At 38.5% G+C, this 24,755-nt stretch overlaps 1 protein-coding gene across 1 annotated transcript in view; it reads right to left on the bottom strand.

Annotated features, from left to right (window-relative positions):
* The window catches only part of CABCOCO1 (ciliary associated calcium binding coiled-coil 1), a 113,827-nt gene that overhangs the window by 66,677 nt on the left and 22,395 nt on the right, over positions 1–24,755 (bottom strand). The window contains exons 4-5 of the mRNA XM_070431908.1: positions 18,179–18,323; positions 12,696–12,768 (exon numbers count right to left, since the gene is read on the bottom strand). Coding sequence (XP_070288009.1) covers positions 12,696–12,768; positions 18,179–18,323 — 218 coding nt within the window. The remainder of the gene's footprint in view (positions 1–12,695; positions 12,769–18,178; positions 18,324–24,755) is intronic.

The raw sequence follows: 24,755 nt of genomic DNA, 5'->3' as shown, positions 1-24,755 counted from the left end.
AGAAAAAAAAAGGATCGGTTGGGAGCTTCAGTCAAAACCGCCAGCCTGAAAGCAGCCCTCAGCCCCTCACCCAGACTGGCCAGGCACCCCAGTGGGGACCCCCACCCTGAAGGATGTGTGACCAGCTGCAAACAGCCATCATCCCCTCATCCAGGCTGGCCAGACACCCCAGTGGGGACCCCCACCCTGATCCAGGACACCCTTCAGGGCAAACCAGCCGGACCCCAGGCTTCTATCCTATATAGTAAAAGGGTAATATGCCTCCCAGCACCAGGATCAGCGGAGCCGCGAGGCCTCTTGGCACCAGATCAGCATGACAAGGGGCAGTGCCCAAACCCCCTGATCGCCCTGCAGCTTTGTGTGTGACAGGGGGCGGGGCCACAACCTCCCTATCCGCCCTGCTCTGTTCGTGACAGGGAAAGGTGCCCCAACCCCATGATGGGCCCTGCTCTGTGTGTGACAGGGGGCGGCGCCCCAACCCCCCCCCCCCCCCCCCACGGGCCCTGATCTGTGTGACAGGGTAGAGCCATAACCTCCCCATCGGCCCTGCCCTGAGTGTGACAGTGGCGGCGCCCCAACCCCCTGATCGGCCCTGCTCTGTGGGTGATAGAGGGCGCCCCAACCCCCTGATCCACCCTGCTCTGTGTGTGACAGGGGGCGGTGCCCTAACTCCCCTATCGGCCCTATTCTGTGCGTAACAGGGGGGAGCTCCCCAACCCCCTGATGGGCCCTGCTCTGTGCGTGACAGGGGGCAGCGCCCCAATCCCCTGATTGGCCCTGCTCTGTGCGTGACAGGGGGTGGCACCGCAACCTCCCCATCGACCCTGCCTTGAGTGTGACAGGGGCCGGTGCCCCAACCCCCCAATTGGCCCCACCGTGAGCGTGACTGAGGTTGGCATCGCAACCTCCCAATCCGCCTTGCTCTGTGAATGACAGGGGGCAGCGCCCCAACTCCCCAATCGGCCCTGCTCTGAGCCCGACCAGGGGCTGCACCTAGGGATTGGGCCTGCCCTCTGCCACCCAGGAGCAGGCCTAAGCCAGCAGGTCGTTATCTCCTGAGGGGTCCCAGACTGCAAGAGGGCACAGGCCGGGCTGAGGGACCCCCCGCCCCCGAGTGCACAAATTTTTGTACACTGGGCCTCTAGTAGGATAATAAAGAGGTAATATGCAAATTGACCATCACACCCTCATACAAGATGGCCGCACCCATGTGGTCACAAGATGGTTGCAGGGAAGGGCAGTTATGGGTGATCAGGCCAGCAGGAGAGGGCAGTTGAGGGTGACCGGGCCTGCAGGGGAGGGAGGGCAGTTAGGGGCAACCAGGCCTGCAGGTGAGGGCAGTTGGGGGGAGACAAGGTCTGCAGGGGAGGGCAGTTGGGAGCAACCAGGCTGGCAGGGGAGTGCAGTTGGGGGCAACCAGGCCAGTAGGGGAGTGCAGTTGGGAGGAACAAGGCCTGCAGGGGAGGGCAGTGGGGGGTGACCAGTCCAGCAGGGGAGGGCAGTTAGGGGCGACTGGGCCAGCAGGGGAGCAGTTAGGCGTTGATCAGGCTGGCAGGGGAGTGGTTAGGGGGTGATCAGGCTGGCAGGCAGAAGTGGTTAGGGGCCATCAGGCAGGCAGGCAGGCGAGCAGTTGGGAGCCAGCAGTACCAGACTGTGAGAGGGATATCCCAGATTGGAGAGGATGCAGGCTAGGCTGAGGGGACCCCCCCCCCCATGCACAAATTTCATGCACCGGGCCTCTAGTCTATATAATAAAAGCCTAAGAGACTGTTATGGCGGAACGACCAGAATGACTGGTCACTATGGTGTGCACTGACCACCAGGGGTCAGGCGCTCAATGCAGGAGCTGGCCCCTCGTGGTCAGTATGCTCCCACAGGGGGCACGCCACTCAGCCAGAAGCTGGCTCACGGCTGGCGAGTGCAGCAGTAGTGGCACGGAAGCCTCTCCAGCCTCCACAGCAGTGCTAAGGAGCAGCGAGCCGAGCGATAAGGAGCAGTGAGCAGGCAGGCGGTAAGGAGCGAGGGATCCTGGACTGCAAGACGGACATCCCCAGATGGGTCCTGGACTGCGAGAGGGCGCAGACTGGGCTAAACACCCTCCCACACCCAGTGCACGTATTTCATGCACCAGGCCTCTAGTATATAATATAACCTTTGAAAGTATAAATGATCCAAGATGTGACGTGTTGTCACATTGGTGAAATTAAACTGAATAAATATTTTTAAAATGTGCTATATATATATAATTCATGATATCAAGTTTATTTTCTTAGGGGAAATTTGAGATGTTATAGCACAACACCAGATTTTTATTCTATAATGACTTTTCAGCTAAATCGAGTTTATACTTAAAATTAAAATATGGCAGCAACACAGTTGTAAAAGATTTAATTGTATGGATCGAGAGTTCACCTATTTTATTCTATTTGGTCTTTCATTTTATAAACACCAGATGATATCTGTCTGTCAATATATTAGTATGGAAGCTGGTTGATATGCCTACACTTAATGTATAAAATGTGCCTACACATTCCTGGGAATGAACTAGGGAGCAATTTTACTATTGTACAAGTAATATGTGGAGACATTCACATTATAAAAGATTAACATAAATCTGAAATATACAGAATAAAATGTCCCTCTTTACATCCTATCCAACTCTTACTTCTACTCCATTGCCCAAAGGTATGTCATGTTAATAGTTAGTATAAATCCTCCTAGCCACTTTATTATCACTTAAATACATACATATACGTGTGTATGTTTTCCTGTCTAATCTGCATTTGAAAATAAATGGAAGCTCTAGTCATATTGTTCTTCTTCTATACTTTTTCTTTCATTAAGAATATGTTTGAGATCTTAACATAACCATACATTCCTTTTAAAGACTGGATAGTTTTCTATAGTATAACTAGAGGCCTGGTGTACAAAATTCATGCACTGGAGGGGGAGGCAGGTCCCTCAGCCCAGCCTGTGCCCTTGCTCCTTACTGCCTGCCTGCTCGCTGCGCCTTACCATTCGGCTCGCTGCTCCTTAGTGCTGCCGTGGAGGTGGGAGAGGCTCCCATCACTGCCACTGCACTCGCCAGCTATGAGCCCAGCTTCTGTCCACCTGGTTGTCAGTGCACATCATAGCGACTGGTTGTTCTGGTCATTCCGCCATAACAGTAGCTTTGGCTTTTATTATATAGATTATACTTCATTTTGTTTAACCATTTTCCTTCTAATTGACTTTCCACAATTGTTAGCTGTGATAAACCATGCTTTGTGTATAAACAGCTTTATATAATATTGATATATCCATGGGCAAGATTCTTCTTTAAATATATTTTTATTGACTTCAGAGAGAAAGGGAGAGGGAGAGAGAGAGAGAAACATCAATGATGAGAGAGAATCATTGATCGGCTGCCTCCTGCACGCCCTCTAAATGCAACTTTTGGAATTTATTTCTACCTCCCCGACTACAATTTCTGTTCTCCTAGCTTCATGTGTTTACCAAAACTCCACTTCTAAGTTTCTCAGATTCTCAGCTACCTTTTACAAAATAGTAGCTGCCTATAGTAAAAACTACTTCTAAATGTCAGGTTCACTTCTTGGGTCCATATTTTTTTAAAGCTTTGCCAACTCCAATACTTTCAAATATTTAAGTCGTAAAAAAAAAACAAAAAACCTGTCCAACTTTCTTAGTTGTTTTCATGAAAGTTAGGGAGGACAAAATTATAGTGTTCCATTATGGGATATGTCTATCATTATGAGAAATGAATCTCTCAATGAATTAGACTCATTTTCAAGTTTGATACGAAGTAGAAATTTAATATTTTTCATCAAACATGTAGCCAATTATCCCAACTGATTTTAAATGACACTCTTGTAAATACTTGTATATGTTCTATACAAGAAATATACATAGTATTCATGAATTTAATTCTAAATTTTATATGTAAGAAAAATGAACTATTACAGGTATACTATATAATCAAACAAATATTGAAGAAGAAAAACAATGAGAAGGCATTGCCATATCAGATAACAAGACATTCTATAAAGCTATGGCAATTAAAACAGTATGGTATTCAGACAGGGATTGGTAAATAGACCAATGGGATACCTGGTCAAAGATGAGACAACCTGAGTGTTAATAAGAATAGCAATTAAAATTCATCAAAAGAAAAGAATTGTGTGCCATTAGCCCAAATTCATGTCACTTTTTTATTCCTGCTATAACTAATTATCACAAACTTAGTGGCTGAAAATAGCACAAATTTAATATCTTACAGTTCTGGAAGTCAGATGTTTTCCACTTAACAAGCTGACAAGGCTGCATTCCTTCTAGCGGCTCTAGAGAAGAATCTGTCTCCTTGCCTTATCCATTACCTGGAAGTGACCATGATTCTTTGGCTCCTGGTCTATTCCTCCATCATGAAGGCCAATAGTATAGCATCTTTGAATTTCTCTCCATCTCTGACTGACTCTCCTTCATCACCTTTCCTCTTATGAGAAGCTTTGATCCTACTCGGATAATACAGAATAATTCTCCATCTTGAATCCTTTAATTTAGTCACATTTGTACTTTTTTCATCCAGTAAGGTTACATATTCACAAGTTCCGGGAATTAGTATGCAGGCATCTTGATGTGGGGGTGGGTGGGAATTATTCTACCACAGTCACTTTTGGAGGATACTAAAAATCTAATTTATTATTTGAAAACAATTAAAGAAAGAAGAATCAAGCACTTATCCTGTATTTTCTAAATGAACTATATCTCAGTTTAATAAAAAAATGAAGGGTGAAAGTTTCTATTCATAAAAATGACCATTTCATAAATTTAAAAAAGAATTATAAATAGCATATCACCACTTGAAATGATATATGTAGCCAATTATGATCAGTGGTTCCTAACATCATAAAAAAAGAGAAGAAACCAGACATTATTTGCCTCTGTATAAAATTGTATAAAACCTCCTATAGGTTGTTTTTGCTGGACATTTGAACTAACATATGGCCAGTCTCTAAACCTTAAGAACCCATTTGCTAGAAATATTGGAGACAGAGGAGCATGATAGGGATACCACAGGAATGCAATTAGCAAAACAAGCAGTGGGAAATTCTAGAGAAGATGTGGATTCTTCAATAAATAAATTGCAAGGAAAGAATAAAAACAGTAGTGAATCTATACATTAAAAATGACTAATCTAATTGCAATTCAAATTTGGATACTACTTCAAACAATAAACTAAAACACAAATATGAACCAGTTATAACATAATTAGAGGCTTTTGATCATCTGTTGCACATTTGATGATATTAAAGAGGTACTTTAAATTCACTATTTTAGAGTCATATTAAAATATTTAACAATTTTGGCCTTAAGTTCATAACTGTCTGTTAAAGCTAGGTAATAGATATGTGAGGTTTAATATTATTTTTTCTATTTTGTATATGCTCCACAATAAATTTTTTAAAAAATAATTACTTGGTAAAATGCTATAATTATAACATTTTGGTTGTAACTACCTTGAGTTTACAGGTTTATTTAGAGTGACATGATATCTTCCCATATTCTCAACTGGGAATATGTCTCTCTCTATATAAATATATTTATTCAGAATTTAAGAAAAAAATCTCTTTATTAAAACTACTTAATTTTCATTGTGATTTTCTTGCAGATTTGTTAAGGTTCATACCTAAATATTTTATGGTTTTCATTATTATCAATGTGATCCTTTTCTAGTGGATTATTACTAAAATATAGGAAAATATTCTTTTCTTAATGTTGTGTTCCATACCATCTGCAAACAATGGCAGCTTTGTGTGTTATTTTTCAGTAACTGTTTTCTTCTACTTTTGATTTCTTTTTTTTGTTTTTGTTTTATTACATTGGCTAGAAACTAAAAAGCAATATTGGTACATAATAATAATTATCATTGTCTTGTCCCAAGTGGGTATTTTAAGGTTTTCATTAAAATATACTAGTAAGTTTCTTGGGTTGTTATATTTTATGACTCAAGAGTGTAATTCTCTATACTGATTAACTAGGGTCTTTAAAAAATCAGAAATCAATATTTACTTTTATTAAATTCTTTACCATATCTACTGAGATGATAATTTGGTTTTTTCTTCCCTTAATTTGGCAATGTAAAGTACATTAATAAATATCCCACTGTAAACCATCCCTCCAAATCTGGAATAAATACTATTTGTGAACATTTAATCATCTGCTCTGTTTCACTTCCTAATATTTTCTTTAAGACTTTTCCATCTATTTTCATAACTGAGAATGCCCATAACTTTCCATTATTGTTTTCCATTTCTGGTTATAATTCATTATCAATTCATAGCCTTTCTCAGGATTATATTAACTTCAAATGAGTTGAAAACTTTCCATTTCCTTCTATCCTCCATCACAATTTGTAAAAAGGGGAATTATTTACTCTGAGAAATTTTGGTAAAACTGACCTATAAAACCTTTGAGGTATGATGCCATTTCCATGCATACATTTTTCAGCATTTTATATGGTTAACATTCTATTAAGATTTCCACATCCCTTCAAGGAAATACTGGTAATTTATAGTTCCCTTAATATCAATTTTGTACATTTTCAAATCTATCAACACAAATTATACCTGATATTTCATTGAAAGTTTTAAAATCTTATTTTAAATTTCTAACATCGTTATTAGTTCACTTTTCAAGAATATAATAAATTTTCAAACATTTCTGAAACTATTAATCAGTCTTCTACCATTTGCTCTATTACCTCTTCCTTAGCTGTTATTTGATCTGTTTGTAGAGTTTCATGCCTGTGTATGTTTTTATTTTGCTCAACTGTTTGGTGAATTGGGGTTGTCAACATACCTCTTTACATTAGGTTGACTCTGGCTCACTTATCTGGGGATATGTTTGCCATAACTTGCCTTAGAGACTGTAGGAGGTGCAAAGGATGATGGTAGTTAGGTGTGCCAGTAGCTTTTATTTAGAGTATATTTGCTGTCTCTCCTGAAGGTCAGTAGCACCACAGAGCTGCCCTCCTCTTGTATGTCAATGTCTGCACTAGTTTCTTTAGCTTTGGAGCAAATGCTATGAAGTCCCAGTGCTCTGCTCAAGCAGCAGAGGGAGAAGGGGCTGGATGTGCAGTTGCTCGGAAAGCAGTCTCCTACTTGCTTTCATTTTTCCATCTAAAGCTTTCTCCCATTTCTGTATCAATTGAGGATGCCTAAGAAACCCTCATTAACTCTGTATCATCTTCTTTGTACATATGAGGCTGTGGTTCCATCTAATCAATCATCTATAAATTTAGATGTCAAAAAATCGCTTATCCATAGCATAATGGATTTTGAAAATTTTGGTCTCTCATGGGATTTTGGATGGAAGAAGAGTTGTACACGTATGTTTACTTCACTCTTTTGATAAAATCACTCTTCCTTCTGCAATTTCTCTTTCTGCTTCTTTTGGGTACATGTTCATCTTGCTACCCATTCAATATGGCCTACTTCGGTTTTCTAATAACTTTACTCCACTTCTCTGGCCACAGTGATTAACTGGGTATGCACATGACACGAGCACAGCCAGTAATGTTAACATGTGATGAAGGATATCTCTTTTTTGTCTGCAGTTGTTAAATGAGAGATGCCTATGTCATGTCTCCTGCCAGTTGGAAGAAGTCTGTCTACAGAAGGGGATGAGTCCAAAACAGAGAGAATGAGAGAAGTGAAAGAACTAGGATGAGAGGTGGAGACACATGCATTCATAATACACACACTCACGTGTACGTACACATGCCATAACATTGTTTGCCTACTTAGATTCAGCTGACCTTTGGCTAGCTTATCCACTGTGTTTATCGGTTATTTTGAGTGGAATTTCTTTCATTCATACTCCAAAAATTATAATATATTGTCTGGCTAAGTCATTTACACTTATTAGATTTCACTTGTTTCTAGAAGCACTATGAGCCTTAAATCTACAAGTTAAATGCTCCTCTTTGTCTTCTATTTGTTCCCATAGTGTATTAACATTATTGGTCCTATACTGTAATTACTTATTTATTCTTCTCTCTCCTCTCAGTACAGTGTAAACTCCTTGAGGACAAGAATTGTTGGCTTATCACTGTTATACCCGAAACTCAGTACAAGGCCTAAACATAATAGGAACTCAATAACATATGCTATAAAATGAATACAATTTCTAGATTATAAAAAACTCAGGTCAAGAATAATGATTTAGGGAGAAACCAAGATGGCGGCATAGGTAAACACCAGAAATTGCTGCCTCGCACAAAAACTTCAAAAATACAACTAAAAGACAAAACGGACATCATCCAGAATGACAGGAAGGCTGGCTGAGTGGAAATTCTACAACTAGAAGGAAAGAGAAAAGCACACTGAGACCCAGAGGAGCTGCGGAAGTAAAGTGCAGAGGTACGGAGGTGCATGCCGAAAGGGCTGGCAACTGAGGACACAGTTGTCTTTTTCCATGGGGAGGGAGTCTCAAGCTCCCGACTGCTCTGAATTCCAGTTCCGGGTGAGTCTCTGGGGACCCAGACTCATACAGGGAGAAACTGGACTGTCTGGCATCGGGCAGAACTTGAGGGAGGCTTTCTCTCAGAGGTGCTTGCAGCGATTACCGGGACACTGAGACTCGGGGCCTCTTAGGGTAGGACTGGGAGCAGCCATAGCTGCTTGCTCCGCCCTGTTGATCCCCTGAGACCCCACCCCACCCAAGCCAGCCATGCACAGAGGCTTTTGCATATGAAAGGCCTGGCCCTTTGCAACCTGAAAATTACCTAACAAACTGCAGCTGAATCAGAAAGACCCAGAACTTCCAAAAGAAGGTCCAAGGCCCCACAGCAGCTTGCATTGCTTCACAGCTGGGCCTCATCTGGGCACCTCCAAACCCCAAACAAAGAAGAGGAATCTCTCCATAGCTCCTGCTGGATAGCCTCAGGCAGAGGCTAAATTAGCACCTCCTTAGAGATCCAAGAGCCAGTGTACCCAGTGGTCAGAGTGGGACCATCCAGATTACAACTCCTCAGATCCATAAGGGACACACACTCAGGGGGCAGACTCAGTGAGCACCAAAGCCCCACTGAAGCAAGTCTTGCCCTAGAAGGGTGTCTCCAGCACAGAAGTTCTCCCACTGCAGACACAGTTGATCCTCACAGCCAATTGGCCTGGAGGTCAATTCCTCCCAGTGATACCTACAACAATCAAGGCTTAACTACAACAAGACTGTGCACAAAGCCCACAAAGGGGTGCACCAAGAGTGTTCACCTCAGGTAATTGGGGAGGCTGAGCCACTGGGCCCTATAGGATACCTAACATAGAAAGCCACTCTATCAACACAGGGAAGCATAAAAAATGCAGAGACAAAGAAACAGGTCACAAATGACAGAAATGGAGGAAAGCAAACTACAGGATATAGAGTTCAAAACCACACTTTTAAGGTTTTTTAAGAATTTTCTAGAAACCACCGATAAATTTAGTGAGACCCTCAAGAAATCTAGTGAGACCCTCGAGGTTATGAAAAAGGACCAACTAGAAATTAAGCATACACTGACTGAAATAAAGGATATTATGCAGAGTTCCAACAGCAGACTAGAGGATCACAAGAATCAAGTCAAATATTTGAAATACGCAGAAGCAAAAATCACCCAACCAGAAAAACAAAAAGAAAAAAGAATCCAAAAATATGAAGATAGTGCAAGGAGCCTCTGGGACAACTTCAAGAGTATCAACATCCGAATTATAGGGGTGCCAGAAGAAGAGAGAGAGCAAGATATTGAAAACCTATTTGAAGAAATAATGACAGAAAACTTCCCCTACCTGGTGAAAGAAATAGACTTCCAAGTCCTGGAAGCACAGAGAACCCCAAACAAAAGGAATCCAAAGAGGACCACACCAAGACACATCATCATTAAAATGCCAAGAGCAAAAGACAAAGAGAGAATCTTAAAAGCAGCAAGAGAAAAAAATTCAGTTACCTACAAGGGAGTACCCATACGACTATCAGCTGATTTCTCAACAGAAACTATGCAGGCCAGAAGGGAGTGGCAAGAAATATTCAAAGTGATGAATAGCAAGAACCTACAACCAAGATTACTTTACCCAGCAAAGCTATCATTCAGAATTGAAGGTCAGATAAAGAGCTTCACAGATAAGAAAAAGCTAAAGGAGTTCATCACCACCAAACCAGTATTATATGAAATGCTGAAAGGTATCCTTTAAGAAGAGGAAGAAGAAGAAAAAGGTAAAGATACAAATTATGAACAACAAATACACATCTATCAACAAGTGAATCTAAAAATCAAGTGAATAAATAATCTGATGAACAGAATAAACTGGTGAATATAATAGAATCAGGGGCATAGAAAGGGAGTGGACTGACTATTCTCGAGGGGGTGGGGGAAAGGGGTGTGGGGGTGTGGGAAGAGACTGGACAAATATTTTACACCTATGGATGTGAACAGTGGGTGGCGGGGGTAAGGGCAGAGGGTGGGGTGGGAACCGGGTGGAGGGGAGCTATGGGGGGAAAAAAGAGGAACAACTGTAATAATCTGAACAATAAAGATTTAATTTAAAAAAATGATTTACTGAAACATTCCTCCTATGATCTATGAAATAACATGAAATTCCTTGATAAAAGTGAGTAGAAATAGCTAGAAACAATCATTAAATTTTAAAAAAAAACACAAAAATTCAATTTTCTTTAAACTAAAACCAAAGAAAAGTAGGAGCATGATTTATTTATATTCCTATTAATAATTAAAATTAATATTTATCAATATTCTTAGAGGTGATTTATGTGTTTTGGTCTCATCTTCCATCCATTAATTTAAAAAAAACAAAACACTAAATGTGATCAGTTATTTAGTTTGAATGCTTGCCTGAGAGTTAAATTTAGAACATTGTCATGTGGCCCTTGTTTGTTTCCAGAGCTCTGAGGTCAGCATGAATAGTCACATTAGGGGGGCAGGTTCTTGCCTCCTCCGTAAAAGATTGTTAATGAAAAAAACACACAGATATTTGCACAGAGTTATGAGATAATTTTAAAATCCCATAAAATATTGTACTATAATAACTGCTTTGGTTAATCCTTTAAAAATCCATGAGTGATCTAATTCTTGAAGATCCACTATCTTCTTAAAGATAATTTTTATAGTTCTGGTCAGCTTGCAGAAAATACAAGACAATGGCAAATAAGGAGCCAATCCTTGTCCGATTTCTCCACTTTATCTTTCCGTGAGCATAAATGTCACCTAAATATATCCTTACAGCAGAGAAGAAAGGCATGATTGTGCAATTAACAAAGGGAAAAGGGAGTTCTTTATGAAATTTTCCTTGATAATTCTAAATATTTGCTTATGCTGCTGTTGAAGCCACTATCATTTTCCCAAAGTTTTGCTGAATAGATGAGATAGGATCGTATTCCAAACTGATAATTATTGCAACACTGTCACACTATATGATGTAATTCTGAAATGGAAATGTTTTCAGTGAAACTTTGTCAAGTGACATTTAAGCTACCAGGATATTGCAAAGAAGAAATTTTAAGGAAACTCAAAAGCAAAAGGGTTCCTTGTTTTCCTCCAGCTCACTTTTAAAAGGGCACCATTAGAACAAGTATCCAAATGGAGGGTGAGTGATGGTGACTGAAATGTTTATGAAATAAGCAATTTATAAACAGTAGAATAACAATGCTCTGGCACATTCCATCTGGTTCTTAATATCAGGAAAATTATAAAGATAACATATATATCCCCTTATTCACTGTTTATTTGCAAACATGGCCACTCCTATCCCTTACACTTTTAGGCAGTGTAGTCTCCTAAAGTAGTAGAGTACCTAAGAAACACATTTTAATGGCATTTTTAGTCTCCTTAAGATGTTCCCTTACACATATTCATTTCTGGTCTTTATAAATATGTGATTATATGTAAGGCTGCTCAAAAGTGTCTCCTGGTAAACCAGTGACCATAGAGTTTCTATTTTATGCACTGCCACTGAATCACTGAAGTAGTGTTAACTGAGAGACTACTATGTCCTTCATTATACTTCATGCTGTGGTAGAAATACAGCACATGACCCTTTTCTTCAAGGAAATTACACTCAGGTTATATTGACAATATCAATCCACAGGGAATAGTTAGAAAACCATGTAACAGTGCATTTATGTGCTAATTGGTGTGGTAAAAGTAGCCAATATTCAGCAAAAAGAGATCACTTGGAATAAAATAATAGAATGCGATTAAAGAGTTTGCCTAAACCCTTCCTTTGCAACACGATGCAATTAAGGAAGGTTTGTTTCATTGAGGAAGTAGGACTTGAATTAAGCCTTAAACGAGTAGACGGAAAATAAATGTGCAATTAGAAGAGATTTAACTGAATTAATTTATCTCACTTTTCCTGATTTTATTTTTATGAAGACATACATACCCTAACCATTTGAGCTTTGTCAAAGAATTAATCCATAAATACACAAAGTATATGTGTTTAACAATGCTGTTAATGCCAAGACAGCTTATTTTCTTAATCCAAAGTCACTTTATGTGATTATTCTTTTTGTAAACTACTAGTTGGTTATATTAACACTTGAGTAATCTTGACAAGAAGTTGCTTTAAGCAGTTAAAGATCCAGATGCTGATCAGCATGCATTAAGTGATTCAGCTTAATTGGTGCCATCTAGATAAATTACTTACCTCAGCTCCTATCACAATTTCTTCCCTGGTAGAATAGAACAGAAACTCATATAGCTTGTAGTGTTGAAATAAGCTGAAATATAAAACAAATGTGCGACTGTGAAACATTTATTTTAGGAAAAAAGGCAAATATGTAAGAATGTTTATTAAAGGAAAGTTGTTCATATTGACCAAGCTAAAGACCTTAAACACTACTATGGAGTTAACTCCTCCTTTATTCCAAAATAAATTTATTTAATTTATAAGTACTAAGAAATTAAAGGTTTACTTTCTGAGACATTGACAATATACCAGTACCTAAAATAATATCAGTAAATTAACTGTGATGAGTAGATAGGTTTGGAATAAGGGAGCAATTATATTCACCTTAACATTTCCTGGCTTACAACTAAATAACACCAAACTTCACATTATTTTAATTTTGTTCCAAACTGGAGTCAGTTTCCTTTGGCATAAATGGCATGGAATTCTACAATCTACTTTCATATCAATTACTTCTTCTCACGTTCTAAAATCTGTTTCAAGATTAAATTAATCTCTAACTCTTGAAAAATGATGCAACATGAACTAAAATCCATTTAGAAGATGTCTGATTTTCTTGCAGAATATTTGATCATACATCAAAGAGAGGAATTAATTTAAGGAAGATTATTTCTTCTATTCCTACCCTAAAGATCAAGTGGTTAGTGTATAAAAAATTATAAAGATCCCAAACACATATTTCTAGTATGTTTAAAGATCTTAGCAATGTATTATTAAAAGTTAAAATTTTACTGAAGGGCTGATTTCTAATATCCTGTTTGTGATAATATTTGAATTTTTCTAATTCTCTTCCTGCTGGTTGGGAAAATTAATAGACTCATAATACAGCAAAATACCCAAGAACAAAAAATTGTCTTAGTGGTTTCTCTTTCACTCTGGTCTTTTGCTATTTAAGAAAATTGATTTTAATATAACTGAGAAATTAACATTTGCAAAATGTAGCTACAGAGCATGTATAATAATGGCTTCTGAATGCTGTAATGAATCAAAGTTTCAATTCATTTGAAATCAATGAAGAAATCCTCAGGCAGCTGGGTCTCTCTGAGTTATATTTGCAGTTGATCTCACGACTAACACAATCCATTAAAAAGTGATGGGTGTGCAGACCCACTCAGTATTTTTTTGGGGGGGTGGGGTGGGGAGAAGGACCTTATACATTTACTAGTAAATTAGTCATCAACATTCAAAAAACTAACTTAGCTTTTGATATTACTTTGATTTGTTGTCTAGAACATACATCAAGATTCATGAAGTTTGATGATTCAATGAAACAAAATAAATTCAAATTCTCCATCCTTACATTGCTTACCTAGAGAAAGCTTTAAGGTTAAAAAGATTACACTGATTTTGAGTAGATAAAGTAAAAACTGTATTTTGTAAATAGCTTGGCTTCCTCTCAGTGAATTAGTATAAAATTTTTCTTTTCCAATTCAAAGTTAATTCATAAGTCTTCCTGAAATTTCATCATCTTTCAGCATTATTCTCCTCATTACATGTAGTGATTAGATTTTCCCATGACAAAGGGAAATTCCTGACATGGATGCAGTGATCAAAGATGTAAGGCTGGGGTGAGGCCATTACTAGGGTGAGACAGAGGAGGGGAGGGAGGCACTTACTCAGGGGCAGGTCAAGTTGCCTCCATTGCCCCACACTGGTCCTCACCTGGGTTGGGGTTCTCTAACTTTACCAAGAAATATTACATGACCTCCCATGGGAGCAAACTGTGACACCTCCACAATGAGAATAAATTTCTTCCCTCTTGTGGGAAGCCGCCTATTGTCTTCACTAGCAGAGAGGTGTGGACAAGGAACCCGGAAGGCTGGTGACCCTTGAAGCCCAGGCAAAGGTCAGGGCTATGCACCCACTGTTTAGTTGAGACAGTGGTAGCAGAAGCAACTTCCCCATCCAGATAGTCATTAAATCCTTACTGATGAGATAGTTTGCCTGCTACTGGAACTTGCCTGCCTAAGGGCTATGGGTGGATCCCAAATTAAATAAAAAGATGGCGAGGCCTGAGCACAAGCGGAGTCCATCCTCTTGGGATGGGCTCTCACCTGGCCCCCAATTTCCAAATTATTATCTCTTGTCTCTTTCATTTGCATGTGGCCCCTCTTCCAGATCCTGAACCCTGAACCACGCGGGTCGTGGGGGAACATATACATACACATCAACACACCTCTTCCTTTAGATTTCCCACTGACTCAAGCCTTAGACTACTTTGCTAAACAGCTTGTCTTAGTCATAAATCAGACGAAATACCCAGAATGAAAATGGGTCAAGGCATCTGACTCCATGCCAGAAAGTTCAATTCCTTGTTGTGCACAAAGGGGCAGTGTTGATTTTCTCATACTGCATACATGCCTGTGCACATTACCTTCACCTAATTGCAGGGGATAGGTAGAATACACAATGAAAGATGTATGCTTCCAGATATATATCCAAATTATGTCCTATATTATAAAGCTGCAGCAGTTATTTATATTTATACTAGAAGCCCAGTGCATGAATTTGTGCATGGGGGATGTCTGGCCGGCTCCTCTGCCTGGGGGCCGATCGGGCCGGGCTGGTGGTGGGGAGAGGACACCGGAGGTTGGCTGGCTGGCCCCGCCCCCGATCAGGGTGGGGGGATAATCGGGGGCCAGGCCAGCTGGGGGCAGGGGCCATGGAAGGTTGGCCAGCCATCCCCACCCCTGATCTGGCCAGGGGGAGGGGCCGCCACCCCCCCATCAGGCTGGTTGGCTGGCTGCAGTATGCCTCATAGCAACCAGTCGTTCTGGTCATTCTGGTCATTCTGGCCACTTGGCTTTTATATATATAGATGGTATACAACATTTGCAAATGTGTACATTGCACAAGAAGATTCATCAGTACTTACAGTAATGTTAGGGAGGAATTTTGATGTTAGTTTTTTTAAAATCACAGACACATGACAGAATATACAATTTACACCAGCAATTTTCAACCTTTTTCATCTCATGGCCACATAAACTAATTATACTAAAATTATGTGGCACATCAAAACAATATTTTTTGCTGATCTGACAAAAATAGGTATAATTTTGATTCGTTTACACTTGATGGCTATTGAGTTGGCTGTTGTCATTTTAAAATTTTACAATATAAGGGAGAAGAGGTCAGTGCCCCTGAATAAATAGTGAAATATTGCATGTTTTAAAAATTCTTATGGCACGGCAAACTAGTTAAAAATCACTGATTTAGACTCTATTAACAGTATCAAATGAGATTTCAATTTTATGCCAGTTAAGTTTCATGTGCTATGGGGTCATGTTCTAAAAACTGCTCTCCCTAAATTGATGAGGGTTTTCACTGGTTGAGTAAATTTAATATCAGGTTAAATTGAAGCATGCTCATACTTTCAATAATTGAGTTAGCTTCATATTTATAAAATTTCTTTATAGTCATTAAAATGAAAAATATATGATTTAATTGCCACTACACTTACATTTGTGGATCTATGAGGCATTCTGAACAGGTGTTACAGAAAAATGTATTTCTCTTTATATAATTTCTGTATCAATTCCAGGTATCCTACTAACTGATATTTTATTTATGTAACATGTACATTGAAAATGTATAATTTCTTTAAAATCACAGTATAAAGATTTAACAGCATCAAAAACAGTTCTGATTTATTTTGTATACTTTATATGATGACTAATCTCTCAAACAGTACTTTTTTTTAAGAAGACAGGGATTTTTGGTAAGTGGTTATCCTGGTTAGGACCTAACAGTGACTAGGACTGACATCTCCTCTGAACCATTTTCTGAAATAAAATGGTAAGAAGTATATTGATGAGAGATATGAGATGATAGAGAAAAGAGCCACCATCTTCCCTCATCTAGAAGGTGTTATTATGGTGCCCGCATGGGTTTTGCTGCCGTGGCTAACGACCAGTTCCAATGACCATTACAAGATCTTGGGCCAGGCTGGTGTGGGGGAGAGGACATGGGAGGTTGGCTGGCTGGCCCCGCCCCGATCAGGGTGAAAGGATAATCAGGGGCTAGGCCAGCTGGGGGCAGGGGCTGTGGAAGGTTGGCCAGCCAGCCCTGCCCCTGATCCAGCCAGGGGGAGGGGCCGCCACCCCCGCTATCAGGCCGGTTGGCTGGCTACAGTACGCCTCATAGCAACCAGTCGTTCCGGTCATTCTGGTCATTCTCTCTCTGTTCGTTTCAAACAGAGAGAGAAGGGGAAGAAAGATTCTATATGAATGTGCAGAGGATTCCCCCTGGCCCGTGTCCCAAGCCCTGACAGGCAGAAAGACCTGGGACCAGGTTCCCTTCAGTCTGGATTTCTACTCCCTCCTCTCCCCCCACACAAGGACATTGCTTTATTCTAATTGATATGAAGACTAATGTGGCTTTTAGTGGGAGACACACTTTAGAGGTATGTTTTTATGGTAAGAAATCATATTATATTAAATGCTATTATATAAAAACATATTATATCCTGTGCCATTATTAATTCATGCCAGAAATCAGTATACAAATCTTATCATATTAAACACATTAATATTTAAAAAGCTTCCAGACTACAACCAGGATCCTTGCCAAGCAAATCATGAGCATGTCTAGGACATCATGCAGCACGCTTTATTTTGAAATTTTAAAATTTAAAGTTGGAAAACACTGCAGTATACAGTATTAGAGAACAAAGATATTCTGGGGAAGCTTTTAGTTAGACAAAAGAAATATTTTTACCAACTCTTGTTTAAATGTTTTCAAACTCTAAAATCTATCTTTCCTGGGAGAGAAAAAGGACTCTAATGCAGACCCTGTGACAGATTAAATAAAAAGACAGATTTCTTAATTCACCAATGAAGAATCACTGTAATAAAAATACTTTCCCTCCATATACCATCATTTTCTATGCAGAAAGAAAAACTTACTGAGTTTAACTGGTCAATACTACAAAATATTTCCAGACAGCTAATAAATTTGAGGAAGTATATACATAAATCTTTTAAATTTCTAGTACAAAGCATTTAAAATAAATGTTTAAGTGGAGATGAGTGTTGCTCTTTAAAATGTGAAATTTTGATATTAAGGCCATCTACATAAAATATAGATTCCATTGTAATCAAGTCTGATAAATCAAAAAGAATCCTTTTATTTATAAAATGGTATTAGAGATTTAGAGAAAAAAGAAATGCATAGATCAATTTATTATAATTCTAAATAAAACTATACTTATCAAACAGGAACCTCTTTTTAAAAATTCAAGTTAGCTAAATTGATCAATGTCCTAACTTTTATTTATTAAATGGATGATTAGAATATTTTCTAATTATTGATTGGGTTAATTACTATATAACTTCTGTAAATGTCAAACTTTGCTAAAAACCAAATTAGTTTCTATTTAGAAGATATTTTCAAGAAGATATGAAACAAAAAAATAATTGGGACTAAAAAGAAACCCATACCTGATTTTTAAATAATCAGTGATAGCATTGGCTTGTTTTATATCAAAGATACTCCATTTCTTGTGTTTCTGTAAATGGGCTGGTCCAATTTCAGCCATAACTTCTCCAAGCCATTGTAAGCTATCTTTTAAGGACATATGCAGTGCTGAAATAAAATTCAGAGAAACTTTAAGCAATTGTTTTGATAGATGTTTTGGAACAAAATAATCCAAGATGTCCTTAATGTGAAAAAATGTACTTTCAGTATTTGTGAGAACAAATTTTAAAACTATTGTTTCTTTATGATAACTTAATAAGTATATTTTGTGTAAAAGAACAGCAGCTGATACACCCAACAATTGTAAATTGCTATAACGCTACACAATTGTTTAAAGAGCTTATGTTTTCATTTTAAGACACAAAAATTTTTGAAATCTATCTAAAGATTACTTTAAAATGGAAAAGAAATATTTTTTTATGATCTCAAAATAAGAGCACATATGGAAACAACACAAAAGTTGGTTGGATTAGCTGGTGAGGAAGGCCTGCATAGAAGATTCAGTCACAGTAGACAGCAGAACTGAACTCAGAGCTGAAAATATAAATGAGCAGTCAACCAACACTTGGCTTTAGCTGATTGTTACCATGTGGGAATTTGGGCTTGAAGATTTTCAATAGATGCCAGAAATATGGATTTTTATGTAAAACATCAAGATTTTTTTTTTCTTTTCCAAGCTATAGAACTTATAACTTATGTAAGCTGTTTCTCAAATTATGGGGGGTGGTGATGGTAAGAGCCAGATGACAGTGCAAAAGAGTGACAAGGACTCCACTTTGCCACCATTACCAAAAATAAACAAGTCAATGGTTGTGGTCTGTTATCTCCAACTAAAAACAACAGAGCAATGCTATCTTTTACGGCATTTGTTTAGCTGAAAAAGAAGTAAATGTCAAAAGCCATAGACAACTTTTATAGTGTCTATAATACAAATATATTATCTTCTGTCTTCTTTTCATATTTGGTCATATTATGCTCGTTTTTACTGAGGCAGGCAAATATTTACAATCTACACACACCCACTGCTCCCCTCGTCCCAAGGATGAATCCAGGGAACTGGAGTGTCCAGAGTGTCCTTTGTTTGCTGACAAGTGGCAGTTGTATGGAAGTAAAACTTAAGAGTCTTAAGGTGGAGAGTTGAAAGCTCTAGCAAAAATGAGGTTGGACAGGCTACATGTGGGAGGTGAATGGGCTTTAGGGAGAATGGTGTTGCTCAGTGTGAACCCCACTCTCTTAATCCCAACCAAACTTAGATATCTTTATCTTTAGGAAACCATCAATAAACTTCCACTTCCTCCTAAAGGAGTGAATTTTTCAGGGAGGTAGGAAAAGAGAATACAGAGGAATTATGGGAACACTAGAGGCCCGGTGCACAAAATTCATGCACGGGTAGGGTTTCTAGGCCTGACCAGTGATCAGGGCCATCGGGGCCTTCCGGCTGCTGGCCGGGGTCTTCCTTTGTTCCGCGCTGCCCCCTGGTGGTCAGCGCATGTCATAGCGAGCAATCAAACTCTCGGTCTCCAGACTGAATTCCTGAGGGACACTTTGCATATTAGCCTTTAATATATATAGATAGGCTGGCTGTTGGACCCAGCCATTTCTGGGTTACACAGCTACTTTTTATCTCTGGGATGGAAGTGCTATGCCCCCAAATTACTAATAAAATGACAGTAATTTAAAATGTTTTAAAGATACTATGAACACTAACTTGTAATTTGTTTAACCTAGATTCTTTTCTACTTATAGAAATTAGAAGCAAAAAACTATGTAACAATTTAAATCTGGTTTAATAAATGACAACTGGTACATTTCTTATAGGCTCCCTCTGTCTTTTATGTATGTCAGATACACAATTATTGCAGGATAACTAGGCTTTCCTGAATCATCCTAAGTAGAGATGCTCAATTATTATTGTATATTTCTTTTTCCATACCAAATTTCTTTTGAAAATAGTGGGAGTAACTTCAGAAATGAAAAATTTGTTGGATAAAAGCAATTCAGAAAGAAATAGATTGAAAATGTGAATTATTTTATTAATAAAATGTTATTACTTAGAGTTTCAGAAAAAAAGAAATTCTTAGATAACCTGTTATAATTCTAGATGTAATTATATTTGTCAAGCACCAAATACATGTACATGACTACTTCCTTATATTGAAATATAAATGACTCTTTGAAACTGTTTTTTGATTTCTAATGTCTTTTTATAGATAACAGCTTTAAAAATTAAGAATGTTTTCACTTCACTTATCTAACTGAAATATTTGCTCTTTTAAAATCACATTTAGTGATGTGATTTAAAATATGAAAGATTAAACCATTTGAATAGTAAGGGCTGTTAGAAATAAAATTTGTCTTTGAAAATTTAGGGTAATGAAAGAACACACTAGACTTACAATCAGTTGGAAGGCTTAAGATGGTACCTCTTAAGTTACTAGTTAGGTGATCTGAGTTTCATTTTCCTTATCTGTAAATGAGAGTAGTATCAATTTTCAGAGTGACAGTGCTGTTGTGAGGGTCCAATAAGAAACACATGTGAAACCCTTGGTAAATTGAAAAGATACATGTCCTAGTATTTTACATGTGTACAGGGCTTTCTAGAATTCAGCCCAAAGGCAGGCACATTTGAGATAGTAATCAGCAGGACGAGCTCTCACGCGCTGGGGTTGAACCTTGTGACCTTAAGGAGTTATTTAACCTCCCTGAATCTCATTTATTTTTCTCATTTTCCAAGTGGGGAGAATAATAGAACTATCTCATAAGATCATGTGTGAATTAAATGAGACAAAGCAGATGACACTGTGACAGGCACAAGGAAATCATACACACATTTTACCTATTACTATTATTATCATCATACTGATTTGGGGAAAAACAAGTCAACTTGATAAAAGTATTCTATATTCTATGGTTATTTACTAATATTCATGTTATATACAGAGGAATCAATCTAGGTCCACAGACCTGGAGAGAGGCCAAATATCCAGTCTGTCTAATACTTTACAGTTTGTCCTTGGTCGGGCCCTGGAAAACTAAGCCCCAAAATGGATATTGTTAGGACAACTGTACAAATCTTATATCTTTCATAATCTTTCAGCTGATCCCATCTGATTCCAGGTGGACTGTCTGCAGAATGCCTTGTAAATAGATAACACACCACCAGTTTGAGACAAGAAACAGATCAGAAACTGAGTCAGTATAAAATGCAGTTTCCACACTAGGTTGTATTAACAATGACCAACCACACTACAGCTAACAGCCCAGACTGGGCTCCTCAGTGCTTTTCCTATTAAGATGTCCCTGGGAGGGAATGCTCACTAGGGCCCAGCACTCACCACCTCTGAGTCTGAGTATAATGCATTTTACCTCTTCCCTAGGACACTTGGCTAAGATTACATTCTTTCCTGATTATTACTATAACCTTCCTGGGATTAAAGGTTTGAGGGGATTTTTTTTTTCTTGCCAGAAGGAAAAACTAGATCCCTTGCCTTTTTCTGGTTAGGTTTTACGTATGTACTTTCACTCTCTCATAGTTAATGTGGAGTTAGATGGAACCTGCTCAAGTTTAAAAATTCATTTTTGAATTGATATCAACAATATAAAGTTTCATATAAAAGAAATTGTCTTGGGTCAGTTATAAGTTATGGAAAAAATTAAAAATGGAAATATCTTGTCAGATTTGGAATTGAGGTTTAAGAAAATGTTTTACTTTTCAAAATTATGTTTCTAATTTGTGAATACTCAGTTCAGAGTTTGTAAAAGTTCATTTCATATAATCTCTTTTTACAATCTAGTTTTTGCATAGGTGATATATTCACATGGCTCAAAAAATCACACGTGGCCCTAACCGGTTTGGCTCGGTGGATAGAGCGTCGGCCTGCGGACTGAAGGGTCCCGGGTTCGATTCTGGTCAAGGGCATGTACCTGGGTTGCAGTCTCATCCCCAGTAGGGGGTGTGCAGGAGGCAGCTGATCGATGTTTCTCTCTCATTGATGTTTCTAACTCTCAATCCCTCTCCCTTCCTCTCTGTAAAAAATCAATAAAATATATTTAAAAAAAAAATCACATGTGAACATATATTATGAAAAGACTTCCTTCAATTCCTGTTGCCCACATGCCCAGTTCCCATACCCTTCCCTATAGAAAATTTTGATAATTGGTGTGTTTTTTTCCTGCATTCTCTGAGCATTTCTTTGTACATATAACATGCAAAAGCACACAATTCTTCACCTGGCTTTACTCAGTAACAATATACAGTTTCCCATGCAATACTTAGAAGCTTCCTCATTCTTTCCTTTTTATAGCTGCATCATATTTCATTTTAGAGACAGACTAATCCCTACTAGTTAACTTTAATGCCATAGTACTTTTAGATTTACAGAAAGGTTGCAATAATATCACAAAGAGCTCCCATTTACCCCAAAGACAGTTTTCCCTGTTAACGTTGCTATATGGTACATTTGGCACAACTAATGAACAAATACTTTGGGGGGATTTCTTAGTTTTTATGGAAGACTTTTTCCTTCCCAGGATCCCATCCAGAATACTCCATTGCATTTAATCATCATGTCTCCTTGGACTGTACAGTTTCTGACATTCATTGCCTTTGATGGTTTTGACAGTTTTAAGCAATACTAGTCAGGTATTTTGTGGTAGGTCCTTCAATTTGGATTTGTCTGATATTTTTATCATGACTAGACAGGGGTTAACGGTTTTGGAGAGGAAGCCAACAGTGCCATTCTCATCACATTATGTCAAGGGTTTATGCTATTTGATATGGCTTCTCACCAACAGTGTTGGCCTTAATCACCTGGCTGAGGTAGTATTTGTCAGCTTCTCTACTGTAAAGTTACTGTACTTCCCCTTTCCATACTGTTCTCTTTACAGGAAAATCACTGTGTAGCCCATACATAAGGGAAGGGGATTTGTGCTTCAACTTCTTGAGGGTAAACTATGTACATAAATTATTGAGAATTCTGTGTGGGAGATTTATTATACCCCAAGTCATTAGTTATTCATTCATTAATTTATATCAGTGTGGATTGAAGGATGTTAATTTTACATTTTGGATTATAATTTAAAATTGTTTTTAAAATATATTTTTATTGATTTCAGAAAAGGAGAGAGATAGAAACATCAATGATGTGAATCATCGTTTGGCTGCCTCCTGCACAGCCCCCCCACTGGAGATTGAGCCCACAACCTAGCCATGTGCCCTTGACTGGAATCGAACCTGGGCCCCTTCATTCCTCAGGCCGACACTCTATCTACTGAGCCAAACAAGCTAGGGCAATATTGTATTATTTTGTTCAAATTGTTCCAGCTTTGGATATTGGGAGCCCCCCCATCATTTTCAATTTTGAGTACTTGCTTTTGGCAACTAAAGTTGCCCCAGGCTAATCTTTTATGTCTTTAATCCTCATTTTAAGCCATTTTTCTAAGGAGCCCTGGATCCTTTTACTGAAGAATAAAATTATAAAATAAGACCTGGGTTCTGGGTATGCTCATTGCTAATAAGATGTCATTGCTTCTAGGCCCTCTCTGTGGTCAGAGCTAAGAAATATATGTGTATATGTATGCGTATGTGCACTAAACCAGCAGTCGCCAACCTTTCAGACCTAACGGACCATCAGTGGTCCGCAGACCACTGGTTGGCGACTGCTGCACTAAACTATCTATCTATCTATCTATCTATCTATCTATCTATCTATCTATCTAATCTAAAAGGCTAATATGCGAAGTGTCCCCTCAGGAGTTTGACCGGGAGATTGGGAGTTTGATCGCTCGCTATGATGTGCACTGACCACCAGGAGGTGGCACAAAATGAAAGAAGGCCCCGGAAGGCAGTTGGCAGCCAGGGAAGGGAGGCCCCCCCACCTGGGATTGAGCCCCCATCCTGGCATGTGCCATGACCGGGAATGGAACTGGCAACCCTTCTGTATATGGGACGACACCCAACCAACTGAGCCACACAGGCCAGGGCTACAGGGGTTTTTTAATGTAGCAATAAAGAAGCATATATGTTTTCTTCCAGTTTTGTCAACTGAGGATGTTACCAAAATTTTGTCAACCTGATATATGATAAATTACATTTCTGTGTAGTTTCAATTTGCATTTTTCTTATTAACATCAAGGCTGAACATTTCATTTGCTTAAGAATCATTTGCATTTATTTAGTCACATCCTTGGCAAATTCTTCTACTGCATTATTGGACTTTTTCTTCTGCTTCTGCATGCTCTTTTTTATAATTCAGAACTTAATTATTTGCTGGTGTGTAAAATGCAATAATTCCCAGTTTCTTATTCTTCTTTTGATTTTTCTTTCGGTATTTTTGCTTTGCAGACTTTTAACTTTTATATATCAAATTTAACTACCTTCATCTTTATGGTTCTATAGCTTAGAGGCATAATTATAAATGTCTTCCTCATCCAAGGTTGTAAAGAAATTAAACCATGTTTTCTCGTAACATTTTTATAGTTCCACTTATTGTACATTTAAGTGTTTGATCCATTTGGAATGTATTCTGGTTTATGGACAGA

Source organism: Myotis yumanensis, unplaced genomic scaffold (genome assembly GCF_028538775.1).
Source record: "Myotis yumanensis isolate MYYU_CA2020_CCGP unplaced genomic scaffold, mMyoYum1.0.hap1 SCAF_13, whole genome shotgun sequence".
In the NCBI taxonomy this organism is placed as follows: Eukaryota; Metazoa; Chordata; class Mammalia; order Chiroptera; family Vespertilionidae; genus Myotis; species Myotis yumanensis.
Note: the sequence above shows the minus strand (reverse complement) of the source record. Positions and strands in the feature narration are given on the sequence as shown.